Below are 18,043 nucleotides of genomic sequence, written 5' to 3' on the forward strand. Positions count from 1 at the left end.
CATATAAGCTTATATGAGGTGACCGCTTAAAACATGGCGGGCCCACATTTTTGGGGTGATCCGAGCCGGTCATTTGATAGGCCCTGACGTAGATAAGGGATGCCCAAAAAATCATATATATATATATATATATGAGGAAAAGGATTGTACGCTCGAGCGTACCAAGCTTATGGTACGCTCGAGTGCCCAATCACATGGGTCCCACATTTTTTGTGGTGATCCAAAGCATTCATTTGCAAGGCCCTATCATAGATAGGGTGTGTACCAAAAATCAGCTCCATTGAATCATCCTAACCCCTCCAAAAGTGGAGGGCAAAAATGGGCAGATTTGTGGTCTGTCCATTTTGCCCTCCACAAATGAATGGGTTAGGATGATCCTATGGAACTGATTTTTGGTACACACCCCATCTATGTAAGGGCCTTTCAAATGTATGCTTTGGATCATCCTAACAAAGTGAGCCCACATGTGATTGGGCACTCGAGCGTACCATAAGCTTGGTACGCTCGACCGTACAATCCTTTTCCTATATATATATATATATATATATTACACTTCTTTTTTGGAACCCCATTTGTTGCTTGGACCCCCCCCCCCCCCCCCCCCCCCCCCCCCCCCCAAGGGTGTAAAAAATAGTCAAATTACACTAGATAGGGCTGTCCAGGGAAGATGAGGGGGTGTGAATATATCTTTGCCCTTTATATAATCCGAGCTCGGTAAGGCTCGCGAGCCTGGCCGAGCCGAGCTCTTGAGCTTAACGAGCTGAGCCAAGCTCGGCTCGGCTCATTTACACCCCTATGGACAGATTAAGGTTGTCCCTATCGCTCCTCCTCTTGGGCTCTCCTACGCATCGAGATTCGAGGTTGAGGCACGCCGATTGGGTCCTATTGTTTTTTAGTTGCCTATATTTACTACATGTTGCTGCCTTCACCTCATTGATCGGCCATTCTTTCACCCATATTTTCACCTTGAGATTACTTTACCCTAGTTTGGTGTACTAGGCCCTAGCTTTGATTTTGTTATACATTTGTAATATTTCAGATTGTAGACAGTTTTTCTATTGCCTCCTTTATTTATATATCATACTGTTGCCTGTTTACTTAGATCGAATTAAACTTATAGATAAATTCTCTTTAAAGTAAACGTCTGTGTGAAAACTCTAGCTAGGATCTAATCTATCTTCTGAACGTCCAATCTGATTTTCATTGGTAACACTGATTTTAATTGAAAGTTTAGATTACATACACTTCTAAAAGTTATCCGTAAAGAACCCGCGAACCTTAGATTTGCACTAAATTGGTATCAGAGCCGGGTTCACATCCAAGTGGTACCAGAGCCGGATTCACTTCCAATTGGTACCAGAGCCTAGGGTTTGCATCAAAGTGTTATCAGAGCCAGGTTCGCATTGTTCAACCTATGGAATTAGAATTGCATTTGCAAATTGCAACTAATTATTGGGGAATAGATATTTTTATTATTTAAGCTTCATTTGCTTTATTGTTGAGTTCCAGTCTTGTTATGAACAAAGCAAAGACATTAGATCGACTCGCACGAATATTTCTAGTCAAGAGATGCATTGGCATTTCTATTGATGTTTGTTGTCGTTGTGGTGGTATTTTGCTTTCTACCGTTGATATACTATTCTGTATGTGGTATCCAGCAAAGCTCTTTAAAAGGTCATCTTACACAGACCTGAGATAGATACTATTTTGTATGTGGAATGAGTTGGCATAAGTGCGGCGAATTGGTCATGAAGATGGGCTTTTTGTTGATCTCGATAGTCCATATGGAGGGCACCGACTGGCATTTCTTTTATCCAAAATCTGCTCCATAGGACTATCACCATCTTATAAACAGACTTTTGGCTGTTGAGTGGAACTATTGCCTGAAATTCTGTTTTGAAATTCCAATTTTAGGTTCTTGGGCCAATCATAACTCTAATCATGCACCTATTGTGTCTGCCATAGATTGTGCATCTCTGAAAACAGTCCAATTATTTTCTGACTAGTATGTACTGGTTGTTTTGAGAACAGATCAACTGGTGGTAATTGGACTGTCAAAAGCAGTATTTCTGACTAGTATGTACTGGTTGTTTTGAGAACAGATCAGTCATTTGCACATTGTTTTTTGTCCTACCTCTCACATGTTGTGGCTTCAAATTTGTTTTTGGAATGGAGAATTCATTTGAGGTTTCTATTTTAGTGACATCTTGAATAGATGTTTTATTAGTGAATATTGTTTCTGCTTCAAGAGATTGATGTATTGAATATAAGTTCGATCTCCCAAGTTCAGGTCAATTGGCCATCCTGAGAAGAAGAACCCCACTTGGATACTGAAACTATGTCAAGAATTTGAAGTTTACTCTTTGAAGGGGCATTACAAAAAATTCTGAGAGATATTTGGAATACGAATTATCCTGAATGGTTGCTTAATTTTGGCTCTTGAATAACAGAATTGTTGCTTGAGAAGGGATTTCTCCATAATAGGGAAAAAAGAATGCAAAACACATGAGGTGCTGCTTTTGGTTTCAGTTCATCATCAATTGAACTTATTGGAATATTAAACACATGAACTTAATGCAAAACACATGGAGATGGGTTTTTCAATTCTTACTGGAATATTTGATATGAATATTTGAAGGCTTACTTGAATTTTTATCCCTGCATCATTCTGTCATTAGAACATTTGAAGGTTATAATGGATACTCTTAAACCATGTTGCTTCATGAGCAATTTTCACAAGAGTGAATAAACTAATAAGTTACAAACTGTTATATTCACAAAAATACAATTTCTTCTATATCCTACCAGACAAAATAAGAACACCAAGTCTTCCATGTATGAAAACAAAAGTCAGGTGAAGTCACTACTGGCCTTTAAAAAGAGGGGTATGCCATTTTTAGATTTGGGAGAGTGGAGTTATAGAAATGTAAAAGTACCAGTGAACACTTTAGTCTGACTCCTATGATCCATCCAAAATCGAAGGGTTAGGATCATCCTATGGAGAAGATTATGGTGTATGACCTATCTTCGTCGGGGCCAACAAATGAATGGTTTAGAAAATTCGAATAGATGTTTCTCACTATAAATTTTTTTTTCCTGCACTCGGATTTTCATGGAAATATATGCACGGCCCTCCTTTAATATATCCTAACTCTTCTTCTTCTCTTGCGGATTTCTCTTTAAATTGTGGAGACGAAAAAAATTTCCTAGTAAAAACTTTTCCACATGAAATGTTTTTCCTGCAATCCAACGAGGGCATAGTGAGAGTTGGTATGAAGACAAGCCTATCTCAAGAAGCTTCCTTACACTCTCCCCACTAAGCCATGCTATTTCGGAATACATGACAATAATAACAGTAGGTTTTTTTGTGATACCCTTGACCAAATGTGTCTTAATATCATTGACCTCATTAAGGGGTAGGCTATTACTACCCTTAAAAGTTGGCAATTTTACCCACTTAAGTTTGTCTTAGATAGAAAAGAAGAGTAAGGAAAACAAGCAAATTGGTGAGCGTGTTTGAGGAAGAAGAAAGAGTGTAATGTCCATTGGAATCCATGGATGTCCAACCACCAAATGCAACAAATGCCGACCGGTCTAGGGCCCCACCAATGGCCTTTTTGGAGGGTAAGTTTGGTGAAAGGTGGCCTCCCGATAGGACTGCAACTCGGGTCGGGTTTTGGAGAACTCAACCCTACCCGAGAAATATCTCAGGTCTGGTCGGGTTTTTTTTCGGAAAACCCACGATTCCCAAACCCGGCCCTACCCATGATAAATCTCGGGTCGGGTCGGGTCGAATCGTGTTTTTTCACGTTGACGCAATTTTTTAAGAAAAAATCTTGTTTGGCAAGGCAACTCAACTCATAGAAGCAGAAATTACACTCACATTACACTTGAAGCAAACAATGATGTAGTTACACTCACATTACACTTGAATCAAACAATGTTGTAATTACAATCAAACAATGCTGAATCAAACACTTGAATCAACTCAACTCATAGAAGCAGAAATTACACTCACATACAATAACAATGGGTGCGTGGGTTTTCACTTTTAACTTTTAACTAACAATAGAAAAAAATGTACATACTATAACTTATGTAACTCTGGTCAGGTCGGGTCGGGCCCCTTCAAACCCGGCTCGACCCGAGATTCATGCGGGCTTTTGATTGCTCAATCCGGCTCGACCCGAAACCCATGAAACCTTAACCCAACCCAGGCTATTTTCGGGTCGGGTCGATGCGGGTCGCGTAAAACCCAGCTCGAGTTGCAGCCCTACCTCCCTAACACCGAAATATCTCAAACCCATAAAAAACATGTTGCCAAACTGCCAATACCAACTTTACACCAACTAATCAAAAAAAAAAAACCTTTACACCTCACCTATATACAAACGTGGGCACTCTAATTAAACCTCATGGCTCTCTCTCTCTCTCTCTCTCTCTCTCGCTCTATAGCTCGTTTGTTTTTTTCAAGGGCTCACAAATAAATAAATAAAGGTCTCCCAAGATCATCTTCACCTTATAGCCGCCTTTGTCTCTCCCAATGTATCTGCCCAACATTCCATCTCGATTCTGCTGAGATTTTTCCCACATCCCCACCTTCCCAAAACCCAAGTTGCAGAATTCAAGAACATGGGTTTCTGCAAATGGGTCTCTACCATTTTTCTCATTTTACTGCCCACTCTATGCAATTCTTCATTAGACTCAAAAGGGTTATCGGAAATAACCCTAGATTTTCTTAGTTCTGCCAAAAAATTAGACCTTGTGGAGTGGATGGTAGATATAAGAAGGAGAATACATGAAAACCCAGAACTTGGTTATGAGGAATTTGAGACCAGCAAGCTGATCAGGGCAGAGTTAGATGATATGGGTATTCCTTACAAGTATCCTGTCGCTGTTACTGGTGTTGTTGGTTTTGTTGGGACAGGTCAGCCTCCTTTTGTTGCAATAAGGGCAGACATGGATGCTCTTGCCATTCAGGTTTGTTTGAATTCAATGGTTTTCTTTCTTGGGTTTTGTCTGAATTTGGGCTATTGGGTTTAATTGATGGGAGATTGTGAAGGAGATTTTTTTTTTGTACATGGGTTTGTTGAAGTATAAATGATTCGATAACATCAACTCTAATAGCTTAAGCTTTTGGAGTAATGGGTTGGTTCACATGGTAATAGAGCGATTGCTAAAAGAAGGGCGGGATTCAAAACCCAACAACTCTTTGATATTAAAAGTCATTGTGTAAGGCCAACCCAAAAGAGGGCCCACATGCGAGGGAGTGTGTTGAAGTATAAATGATTAAATAACATCAATTTTAATAGCTTAAGCTTTTAGAGTAATTGGTTGTTTCACATGGGTTCATGGAGTTTTTGATACAGGAGGGTGTGGAGTGGGAGCATAAGAGTAAAATCCCTGGGAAGATGCATGCTTGCGGGCACGATTCACATGTTACGATGCTGCTTGGCGCCGCAAAGATCCTTCAAGAGCATCGCGAGAATTTACAGGCCTGTTTTCTCTGACTTTCTTTCACTGTTGATTTATCTATTCTTTGTTCTCTCAAACTTCTTTCCTTTTTAAAGCAATTAATTGGGTTGTTATAGTTTTATGCATTCCTTGACATATCATATGTGTGATGCATGATAGGAAGACTTCATGTTTTTCACCATTGCATAGAGTGATACATTTTTTGTTAGATAGGCGCTGTATCTTTTTGTTTGTCGGCCTCATCGGGTAATGTTACCCACCTCCCTCAAGGACACCCCTTCGATAAAACCAAGCTATCAATCCTTCTCCAACATCTTTCTCAAAGCCCCTTCATTAATCGTGAATAGAAAGGAAGAACATGGATCCCTTTGCCTCAATCCCCTCGATCTTTGGAAATATCCTTTGTCACCCATTAATCCTTGGAAACGATTTTGTAAACGTTGTTAACGAGGCTGATTGGTCTAAAGTCCTTCACCTCCTTTGCACCATTCTTCTCAGGAGTGAGAGAAAATATGTCCATCTCTAAACCAATGTTGAGAATGCTGCTATGAAATTCCCCCACCACCTTAATCAAATCATATTTAATGAAATTCCACATATCCTGATAGAATACCATGGTGAACCCAGTGAGCCTTATTGATGGTAACAAACTTCATGAAAATTAGAAAGGGGCTAAGTATGGTAGCCCATTAGAAGTGTCTTAGGTTTTTCTTATTTCGTAGTGTTATAATTGTCATATTGGGTTTTAATTTTAAAGTAATTGCGAGGATTAATAGTTTGTTGGCACCATTCATGTCACTATTCACCAACATATTAGCATCTTTCTATTTGTTAGGGCTAATTTTTTGTAAGTCATATAGGGCTCATTTACTAGGATTTAACTTGTTAATAGGTCTAGAAGTTGTGGGATAAGTCTAAACTATATATTGTAAGGCCTAGGGCCATTAACTTAAGGAATCGAATATTGAATAAAAGTTTGGTTTTATTTGCGCTTGTGTAAACATCGGGGAACTCCAACACTTTCAAGGTGGGACGCTTTGAATCCATAGTATATGCCTTGGAACTTATTGTGAGATGCCTCAGGAAGGTCAGTGAGATGCTAACCCATCTATTTTTTCCGTCCCTTAAAGCTCTCTCGTTTATCTAGCTATCATTTGAATTTGCATAGTTATAAACCTAGTCTTTTAATGGTTGTAAATCTATTATCTCATTGTTAGTTTGTGTTTCTGTTCGTTGTTTCCCATCTTTCATTCATCTGTTCGTTTGGAATAGCGAGGCACTATTCTAGACACCTTTTAGACTTGGTGAGATGCTATGATCTATTCCTTTATATTTATTTCTTTGTTTCTCTTAGATATATCCCATATGATTTTTTTTTCTCTTGTTTCCAAGTTCCACGAAAGATTTCTAGCAATCCATGCCCCCGCTTCAAATGATTCATCATCATCAACCATTTAAATTCCTACCTCCTTGCCTGCATCTGCTTGTTGGCATCATAGTTTATGGAAGGGGATTTGCTAGCATCCATCGCAGAAGGCATGTCACAGATGGGCTGTTGCATGTAAGAGCAGCCATGCAGGCTCACTTTTCAACAGATTTTGTCTCTATTCATGAGGTGGGGCTGCTCTCACATGCAACAGCCCATCCGGGAAATGCCTTATGCGATGGACGCTAGCAAATCCCTTATGGAAGAGCTCAAATTTTTGTATTCCCGTTCCAACCTTGAAATGGATTTTAAGGCTGGATCTGTAGCATTCTCGTTGTTCTCTGTTCTGTTAAGAAGAGCCATATTGTCAGAGATATGGTTACCCGCTGAAATTCCTACTCGAGCGTAGTCTGGGGCAAGCAGATTTCTGGTGGCCTGTTTTGCCCTCTTGTCCCTGTTACAGTCTTATGGCTGTCCCAGTTGCGGTTTCTATCGGATTTCTTAATTTCCTTTTTGGCGTTTTTCACAATGTTGAATGCCATGAAGCTTTTTGATTTGAATTGCATGGAACTAAATAATCTTATTGGATTCTAGAATTAAAGTAAGGATTTTTTTTTGAGACAATCAATAGAATGGCACAAGAATTCATCAAACCTTTAGTTTAGTACTCCTGAATATAACAAAACCAATGTGTCAGTTCTGATTCTAAGATTATTTTAGATTGTTAATTTTGTGGACCTGGTCCTTGTCATTAGTTTAATGCTTGGAAGGCAGGTTCTTTCTCCCAGGATTCTTCTTGCTCCCAATTAGCAAATCTATGATTCAGTAGTTAGGTCTTGGTTGGTTCGGGATTCTATCTCATGCTTTCAGCTTATTCATTCTCGTATTGTTGTGAACTTGTGTTCCTACCTTCAATAGATTCCTGATTTGCAGTCCTTTTGTTTCTTCTCCTCTCTCTTGATTTTTTTTTTTTAGGTGTTTGGTAAGCTGTGTTGAAGGCACGTGATTGTCAGTCTTTCTCAGCACTTCAGTTCACGGGTTATTTTTATCTACATCCTTTGATTGATCTAACTGTGTTCAATGGTAGGGGAATTCATCTGTCTATCACCTATCCAACTCTTCACTTGCCTTCCAACATTCCTTCCAAAATATTTTATCTTAATGTCGCCTATCTTGTTTAAGCCTCCCAAATTGGCTGGCCTTGGATTATCAATGGAACTCCCATCAATGCTGAGCCAACGTGTGTTAAATAGTACGGAAACTCATTTGTTTATCACCTATGCCCTCTTCTTTTACCTGCCAACATTCCTTACAATCTTTATAGTGTGATACAGATCTTGGGTCTTAATCATAGTTGCCAGGTCGGGAAACAAATCCTGGAAGCAAAACGTGAAACACGTGAAAGAAATTAAAGGGTAAACGACAAATAGGAAACAATAGAAAAGCGCAAGTGAAACACATTGGGAAACGTCTTGGAAACATGAGGGAAACGTACATGAAACATGAGGGAAACACATACAAAACGTGAAGGTAACACATTGACATGAAACCTTAGGGAAATGCATACACTTGTACTTCAAACCTGAGAAAGGCTCATGCATTTGACAATATACTTTAATGCATTGCAAACCAAGCAAAAGCAACCCCATATTATCAATTATTCCCTTCTCTAGTAGTCCCATACTCCCATATCAAATCCAACAGCTAGCAAACCAGACACCCTCGAATTAAACATGCCCAGCAGAGAAGTACCACATCAATATCAATTGAACACCATTAATGATGAAGTAAATAGAGATATTCATTGCTGTTGGTAAAGACAACAATAAAGTTAGGACTTAGGACAAGATTTCCATAATAGACAATTTATAGGATTACTTTCTGGAATTTATGATCCCAAGAGCAATGTCTTCCAAAGTGTAAGAAAAAGCTTTCAAGTTAAGCACTTAGAAGTCATTGAACTAATGGTATTATGATGAGCAATTAGAAAATAATAAACTCTGACTTTAACAAAGTTTATGAAGAAAAAAGTCCAGAAAAAAAATCTGGTAAAGAGTTTTACAAACACTGTATGCATCATAAGAAAACAAAATTCCTGTAAATATATAGCCCTAATCCTAACATAGGGTACATGAATGATATACTCATTGGTACAATAGGTTACAGTTCCTCCGGGAAAAGGAAAATATAAGCACATCCTTCTATAAGTTTTGCAAACACTGTCTGCATGTGAATATCATAAGAAAACAAAATTCTTGCTAAATATACAGCCCTAATCCTCACACAGAGCACATGAGAGAGAGAGAGAGAGAGAGATTACTTGCAGAATATTTTATTGTGATCAAATTAAGTAGTGGTTAGAGAAAAGGTGCAAAACCCCCTTTCAATTTCATGCAAAAACAACAAAATCATTGTGAAGGAAAAAGAAAGAAAAGGATGGAGAGAGAGAGAGAGAGAGAGAGAGAGAGAGAGAAACGAGGTAAATACGTTGTCATCTGCCTCCCCCTTCCTCTTCTTCAGATATTCGTCTCCTTCTTAAATTTGGTCGCGCGCGCGAGAGAGAGAGAGAGAGAGAGAGAGAGAGAGAGAGTTTTTTTGTCATGAGATGCTAGGGTTAAGAAAAGGAAAAAAATAGGTTTTAAAGCTTAAAAATAAGTAAAATAAAACAAGGAAACACATTTACCAGATCGGAGAAACTCGTTTCCAAGATCCCGGAAATGAGCTTGGGCTACGTTTCCCGCACGGTTCTCGTGCGTTCCCCGCCTTTTTAAATGTTGAACTGTTTCAGTGGAAACACGTTTCCCGTCTCCTCCAATCGGAGGAGACATTTCCTGCAACCATGGCCTTAATACTTGACAATTCTTCTTCTACATTGGTGTGGTGTTACAAATAAATGAGCTACATTATCCATATAATTCATAGTTTAATCTAATGTACCATAGAAGGTGGGACTTTCCGTGCAATGCGTCCTTCTTGACTACCCTTCAAAAATATCATTTTTCTTTCTAGGACTGCACGGTACATCTTGAAGGAGCGCTAAGTCTAGCCATTTTTGCCAGAGTTGAGGTTTAAAGGAGTAATGAGAAGAAGAAAGAAGAAAAGAAAAGGAGGCTGTGCGTGATTATTTGAGAGGGGAGGGGAGGACGGGGGGTGCTTCTGTTTTTATATACAAAGGAGAATTTTGGGGTATCAACATTTTTATTGTATAGGGATTCTTTTGTGTTAATTTGAGAATTGTAAGTTGTATTTTGGTGGGTCATCTTTATGTTAAATTGTACGAACACAAAATTTATTTGACTCTCGGGGTATTTTGAGCACTTTTTAAAAACTCCTTGAGTCAAGCATCGACTTGCTGATTCGACTCGATTTTATATTTGGCCGAGTTCTCATCCAAGCCTGAGTTTTGCCCTACCATGTTAATTAAAAACTCCATTGACTTGCCCAGATTAATGAAATCATTGACTTGTTCAATTCGACTCAGTTTTACCTTGACCGAGCTCTCGTTCAAGCAAGTTTTGAAACATCAATTTTAAGTATTTTATTCACTATAATGGGCTCTATCAGTTACGTCGTGCAAGGAGAAAAGGGGGTTAATAATCATGAGTTTGTATTCTATTATTTATTAATTTTGAGAGGGTGCAAGAAAAAAAGTATGGGCATTTGATTTGGAGGCTTTCATGGAAGTGTTGATGTTGAATAAGATCTTTCTTCATATTTGGTTGTGATTCTTAATGCCAATTTAGTTTGATGTTTCATGATGAATGGCGGGATGCTATTAAATCTGTCTATCGTTAAGCATCTACACTGAATGTTTCAATTTATTCTCTATTTAAATCATACGGCTGCAGATCTTGTTGACATATTGGCTTATCTATTTGGATGATTAATATGAAATTGGAGTTTTCTATTTGAATATAGATTTTGCTAGGAGCCTAGGAAATTCGATTTACTTGTTTGGGCTTCTATTTTAGTGAAAGTTTCTTGTTTAATTGAGTTTCAATCCTATTTTCTAGAAAGCTTTTGTATTAATTTTGTTATTGGACCAACTTTTGATTCCTTTGGGAAAGTCAGACGTGTTTTAATTAATGTGACAACAACATATGGTAGAGGAAAGTTGACGAGAGGAACGAGTTTTGGGATTTTTTTTTATTAATTTTGCTATTAGAGCAACTTTTGATTCCTTTGGGAAAGTCAGACGTGTTTCAATTAATGTGACAACAACATAAGACGTGTTTCAATTAATGTGACAACAACATATGGTAGAGGACGTGGGGAGTTGACGGAGTTCATTGCGGAGAATGCCTCTGTCAGATTGTTGCTCCAATAATAACTTTTTTGGTAGAGGATGTGACAACAACTTTTTTGTTGCCTCCGTCAGATTCTTCACCAGAAAATGGTGAACTGGTACATAGAATGCCTGAAAAACCATGCCGTGAGTATCAGATGTGGGGAGTTCATTGCGGTCACCGCCGGTCGGAGAGGAAGGAACTTTGGACGTGCTTAAATTAGTGCGCAAGTGCCACCGGAATTTCCATCGAAAGGAACCGACGGGGTACCTGCATGCCACCTCCCATAGCAGGGATAATCAGGAGGATGTTTCGAACCTTAGTAGTGGCCATTGCGGTGGTAGGTTCAAGACGAGGTTTCGAGTGAAGCAGGTAGCATCACGACCGGTTGCGCTGCCTTCAACGAGTGGGGTAGGTGGCTCCCATAGCAGGGAGGGTCAGGAGGACGTTTGGAACCCTTGTAGTGGTGGTTGCGGTGGTGGGTTCGAGAGGAGGTTTCGGAAAAAGCAGGTAGCATCACGACCGGTTGCGCTGCCTTCAACGAGTGGGGGAGGTGGCTCCAATAGCGGGGAGGATCAGGAGGACGTTTCGAACTCTAGTAGTGGTGGTTGTGGTGGTGGGTTCAAGATGAGGTTTCGAACGAAGCAGGTAGCATCACGGCCGGTTTCGCTGCCTTCAATGAGTGGGAGAAGTGGCGCCCATAGCAGGGGGGATCATGAGGACTGTGTCAAGCCGGAAATGAGGTTTTCGATGAAACAAGTGACATCACGATCAAGACTGCGTCGAGCCGGAGAAGCTCTGAGTAAGAAAACTGAGAAGATCGAACCTTAGAACCAAAAAAGAAAAAGAAGAAGAAGAAGAAGCCGAAGATCTATCTCTTAAGTTTATCTCTATCAATCCATCTATCTCTCTTTTTTCTCTTCTTACAGAAGCCGCAGATAGACACAAAGATAAGGGAATTCAGAGTCTTGGAAACCCTTCTTAGATATTTTAGTTAGTTTTTCTTTTAAGTTTTTTTCTTCTATGGGTGGTGTTGGAAAGGATCCGGTCTTGTTTCTTGTGTTTTCCATTTTCAATTTCCCACAAGGATACTGACTGGAAATGTTTTATTATCATTTTTAAGGTTGTTAATTTGGAGGGGAACACAATAGATTCAAATCCAAGACCATGGTTACCCTCTCTAAAAAAACAACATATGGTGGAGGAAAGTTGACCGAGGGAGCGATTTTTGGGTGCTTTATGATCGTGTGGAAATGATAGATAAAGTAATGCAGTTCCTAGATATTCGAGAGAAAATATTGGTAAAGAAAATGTCGCCTTTTGGGCATATCAATGTTTTGACACTTCTCCACTTATTAGTTATGTCATCAATATGGAGGGTCTCAATGTCAAGCTCAAAGTGAAAGATTTGATTGACAACATAGGTGATTGGAACTTATTAACTGTGGAGAATAATTTACCTCAAGAGGTTATAAATGGGTGGTGGTTGTAGGCATCAGTGGTGGCGGTGGTGGTGGGGAAGGAGGGTATGTGGTGGTGGTTGTAGGTTACAGTGGCGGCGGCGGCGGCGGTGGAAGGATTGAGGTGGTTCCAGAGGCACTCTTTCTATCCTTCTCCTCTTTCTCTTCTCTTCATCTCTTCCTTTGTCCCCTCTTTCTGCTTCATTTTTCCTCCCCACTCCTCTCAGCCCATGCAAGCAAAATGAGGCTCTAAGGGCATTTATTTCATTCAATTGCACATCATAGAGGATGCTGTTCAACTAAAAGTTCGGAGCTCCAATATCACTCACAAAGAAGGTCAATAGTGTAGCCATGAATGTGTACTTCAAAATAAATGATATTTTAACAAAAAAATAAAAATGATCACTCATGAAGTGTAGTGTTTCAGTTCATTATATGTACCAATATATTGTATGAAAATGTAGCACAGAGGCCTTCATATGGTTCGTCACCATAAATCAGAGGATCCAGCTTCTAAGGTTGAATCCTATTTTAACATTCCTTGGTTCTCTGAATAATTTGGTCCATATAGTGCTGATGGTATTTGATGGGATCGATCCAACACTGTCATGAGCCTTATGGATCCCAAAAATCCCTTTATTCTACTCATTCGCCTTACTATTTCGTTGATTATACCCGAATGGATTTCCCCTTGTAAGGATAAAAGTCTAGCCACCATCCCTCTCGTATTTCTTCAACAAACCCATCATCTTGTCCAGCTTTCAATCTTGGATTGTTGTGTCTAATCTTTTTTTCACTATGACTTGCCCCATTGCTATTCACCATTCCATTCTCCCCAATTCACGTAAGTGCCAAGATATCTTCTCCATTATAAATTATTAGAATTGCCGCCACTTTTGATTTCCTCCTTCACCAAACTTCTGCCGCTCCTAAGTTCTTCCCTTGTAGTTAATTGGAGAATAATTAAGTTCTATTTTTATTTCCTTTTCTATCTCACTTTTTCGATTTCCCTACGGCACCGTTCAACAAAATTCAACTTTCAAGGTCCCTAACCTGATTTTTTCACTCTCCTCTTAATAATCACAAGGCATTACTCTGCTTCGAAGTCATTTTCAATGCATTATAAGCACTTCACCAGCCAATATTCCATATTCGAGCCAATTCTGTTCATGATATTAACTCCATTGTATCATCTCCCATCTGGACATATATCAAGTTGGTCCTTTGCCACTTGATCTTCTCCCGCTTGTCACAAGCTACATGATCAATCTAGTTAGAGTAACTTCCTATGTGATCTTTAGACTTTTGCTCAGACACCATCCAGAAGCTCCTCAATCGTGACAAACATATGGGAGATGATACAATGGAGTGTTATTTGAAACTTAAGATGAGTTTTTGTATTTTAAACACACTTTTTTTAATTACACCCCTTCAGCCTCATCAAAAGGAGAAAACACTCATTTAGGAAAAAAAATAATCACCTAAACAAGAAGCAGTCTTAATTACCATTCGAAAAAAGAAGCAGTCTTAAAGCGTGCCCCCCCTAAATTTGGTAAGCAAGAAGAATTTAGCTTCCAAAGCGAGCTTACCACCCAACTAGGATTCCTCTGATATTTGAGATTCACATTCAAAACCCCTCATTTTCGCACAATTGAGATCCACAATCAAATCCTCGACATTTGAGATTCACATCATTGATGATGGTGGAGCTGCTGGGTGGTGATGGTGAGGGGTACAATCGATATGATGAGCCGGCTTATGAGTGGGAAATCGGAGCAAACAGATTTTTTTTAAAATGGTAATAACAGATGACAGATTTGAGAGAACATTATGATCAATTTATACTTGATTATTTATGTTTTGCAATTTTTATATTTTGCATTTTTAATATGAACTGCGAATTGTGAGTGTAAATGTATTGAGTTTTGCACTGAATTTGATATTAATTAGCCTCACAATAGCCAATATCATGCCTGCATACATTTGGTAGGTATTTTAAGTAGTAAAATATGTATATTTTTGTTAAATAACGTTGAGATAATGGTTTCATATATTTTTGCTGAATATTTCTCATTTTTTTACCTCATGGTCGTAGTGTCTTTTCCAAAACGGCCGCTACATTGGACTGTTCCAATCCAAGAGAAAAACGGAGCACCGACTAGAACAGAATTGATAACTAAAGCTCCTACTGTTTCTTTTTTGTAATCTGCTTAGTAATTTTCAGCATGAATCTATATACACAGAAATTTCATGCAATTACAACTTACATTGTGCTTGTTATATTGACGAGTAAATTAGGGTGCATTCTTTAACCTTCCTTAAGAGTGTTTTTTTTCGTTTTTTTAACCTAAAAATAATGAGAAATTGAGAATTGTGTTCCTAGCCGACCCCAACTAGTTTGGGACAAAGGCTTAGTTGAGTTGAGTGTGTTTTTTTTTTGAAAGGTATTGAGTTGAGTTCAGTGTTCCTTAACCATTTCAACAACTTGTCTAAGGATTCATCATATTTTTTAGGCTTTATTTTCTGGAGCTAAAGTTTCTCGCTCCAGGGAATTAAATTCAAAAGATAAGTATCCCACGATCTTCCCCTCTCTTTGGTCTCCAACTTTTTTGCATCTCACCCCATACAAGGAAACCACGTTTTCCACCGCAACTGCCGCACAAAATCGAGAACCCCACTCTCTAACTTTTTCGTTGTCTCTCCCTATAGAAGGAAACCACGTTTTCTAGCCCAACTGCCGCACAAAATTGAGAATCATGGGATGTCTAGATTTTTAGAGATAGTTAAAAAATGCAATTATGAATCCTAAGGACTCCAAAGGATAAGAATTTATTCTAATTTTTAGAATGAAAATCACACGAATGGTTAAAGAGTGCACCCTTAATGCCTGAAACTTGGGAGATGAAAGCTAAAACATGTCTTGCGTCTCTGGAAAAGGATACATTTGCTGGTCATTTAAGAACAAGAGATGTTTATTGTTAGCTTGTCTGCTTAATGTTTCATATAACTTTGAATAATCGAGACCGTCGGAGCATGTATAAGAGAAGTAACTTACAAATGTGTCATGATTGAAACAGGGAACTATTGTTCTCATCTTTCAACCAGCTGAAGAAGGAGGTGGGGGAGCAAAAAAAATGATAGATGCTGGAGTACTTGAGAATGTAGATGCTATTTTTGGGTTGCATGTCTCTAGCGACCTACCTATTGGTGTGGTGGCCTCCAGGCCCGGCCCAGTAATGGCTGGGAGTGGCATGTTTGAGGCAGTAATAAGTGGGAAGGGAGGCCATGCAGCCATCCCTCAGCATACAATCGATCCAATTTTAGCAGCATCCAATGTGATTGTTAGTTTGCAACATCTTGTTTCGCGTGAAGCTGACCCTTTGGATTCACAGGTATGTTTATTTTTTAATTATGGCAATTCTTTACATGTTTCCAGTGCAACAATAACTTATCTATGTGTTTGAGTCCGTCTCTTACTGTTTTATTTTCTTTGGTGAGATGAATCAACCAATTTCATTTTCGAGACCATATGCCTTTTCGGCACGGGTTTTTCCAAATTTGATGTGAGCCTCTGGTTCCCAATAGGAATGCCATGCGCCTATCTTGGTTGAGTCGCGTCAAGGATTTGACTTGCTCATTCAAGTCTCATCAAAGTGCAGATCAGTTAACCATAGTTTTACAAGCAAAAGAGGAAATAATAACAATTTCAATCACTTTTAAGTGTTTTATTCGAATTTCTTTTCATTGCTTGAATAATCTCTTGCGTGTCTTTGAAACTTTCATTAAGTTTGTTATTATATAATCCTTTGCATATGTCAAGAAGTTACTGTCTACTTGAGTTGGGAAAAATCCAAAACAAAACGGGTTGTAATTTTCTAACTCATAAAGAACGGCCCAGTGCACGAGGCTCCCGCCATTGCGGGGTCTGGGGAGGGCTAGATGTACACAGCCTTACCCCTGCTCTGCAGAGAGGCTGTTTCCATGACTCGGACTCGTGACTACCAGGTCACAATGGAGCAACCTTAATGTTGCGCCAAGGGTCGACCTCTAACTCATAGATGCATAAAATCAAATAGATGGTTCGAGTGATTTCTACATCCATCTTCTTCAATTACCAAGGGAGGGATTTTCCTCTAGGACCCCATTTGTTTTGGATTTTGAGAACCAATTGTTTTGGACTCAAACTTTACGTTGAATTTTGAATCTAATAATCAGTTACTGATTCACAATCAGCTCTCAAAATCCAAAACAAAGAGGACCTAAATGGTTGCATTTTGGATTCTTAAAAATCTGACATTTTGCAGTTTTTGTCCTCTCACATGGTTATGATGAACCCATTGTCCCTTTGCCTCAGCTAGATAGTTTGCCTTCACATGATATGTGCACCATTTACAGGTAGTAACAGTGGCAAAGTTTCAAGGTGGTGGTGCATTCAATGTTATCCCAGATTCTGTTACCATTGGTGGCACTTTCCGAGCCTTTTCTAAACAAAGTTTTTCGCAACTCAAACAACGAATCGAGGAGGTATGATAGTCAATTACCCTTACCATAAGCAATCTATAACCAAATTAAACCTACCCAAACTCATTTCTAATTCTCTTCCAAATAAAACAGGTTATAGTAGGACAAGCAGCTGTACAAAGGTGTACTGCAACTGTCGACTTTTTCTTAAAAGAACGCCCATTCTTTCCCGTAACAACAAACAACAAAGAATTGCACGAGCACTTTCAAAATGTGGCGGGTGATATGTTGGGCAGCCACAATGTTAGAGAAACTCAACCATTAATGGGAGCCGAGGATTTTTCGTTCTTCACAGAGGTAGTACCCTCATATTACTTCTTCTTGGGGATGAAGAACGAGTCACGCAGGCGTCTTGAATCTCCACACTCCCCCTTTTTCACAATCAATGAAGATGTGCTTCCTTATGGCGCAGCATTACATGCATCTCTGGCTACAAGGTACCTTCTTCAATTCCATCCCTCTTCCCCATCTACACCAGTAAAGGTCCATGATGAATTGTGAGCTAAAGTATAACTTTATTAATCTATTTGAAGCAGTGTAAGATGCCAAGCTACTCATTTGTATCTGATAGGGAGTTCACTCCATGACCATTCTACTCTGCTCTTGTAAATTTCCTCTATTGCAAGGTAAATGCGACTTTGTTTTGTTAACTTCGCTTATCTTGTGCTGAATGTCTATAGTTTTTCTCTTCTTTTTTTTGGCTTTTTGTATAAATTCTAGAAGGACCCATTGAGAAATTTGCTATTTTAAAACTTTGGCTGAATTGGGCGTCTGCTTCACAGTTGTAGAATTCAATTTGGACTCAAATTGATTTTACATACCAGAATCGGTTTTGGACCCAAATGCTCAACTTCACCAAGAATCGGTTTTGAACT

General features: G+C 39.0%; 1 protein-coding gene across 1 annotated transcript; it reads left to right on the forward strand.

Annotated features, from left to right (window-relative positions):
* The first annotated feature begins 4,426 nt into the window (after positions 1-4,426).
* On the forward strand, positions 4,427-17,818 carry LOC143846122 (IAA-amino acid hydrolase ILR1-like 4). Its single transcript, XM_077354538.1, has 5 exons — positions 4,427-4,980; positions 5,370-5,495; positions 15,725-16,039; positions 17,043-17,171; positions 17,262-17,818. The coding sequence occupies exons 1-5, from the start codon at positions 4,633-4,635 to the stop codon at positions 17,667-17,669; spliced, it is 1,326 nt and encodes a 441-aa protein (XP_077210653.1). The 5' UTR covers positions 4,427-4,632; the 3' UTR covers positions 17,670-17,818.
* Positions 17,819-18,043: the final 225 nt, after the last annotated feature.

This window comes from Tasmannia lanceolata, unplaced genomic scaffold (assembly GCF_043159265.1).
Source record: "Tasmannia lanceolata isolate RefF3 unplaced genomic scaffold, GAP_Taslan_0.1 ptg000015l, whole genome shotgun sequence".
Lineage (NCBI taxonomy): Eukaryota > Viridiplantae > Streptophyta > Magnoliopsida > Canellales > Winteraceae > Tasmannia > Tasmannia lanceolata.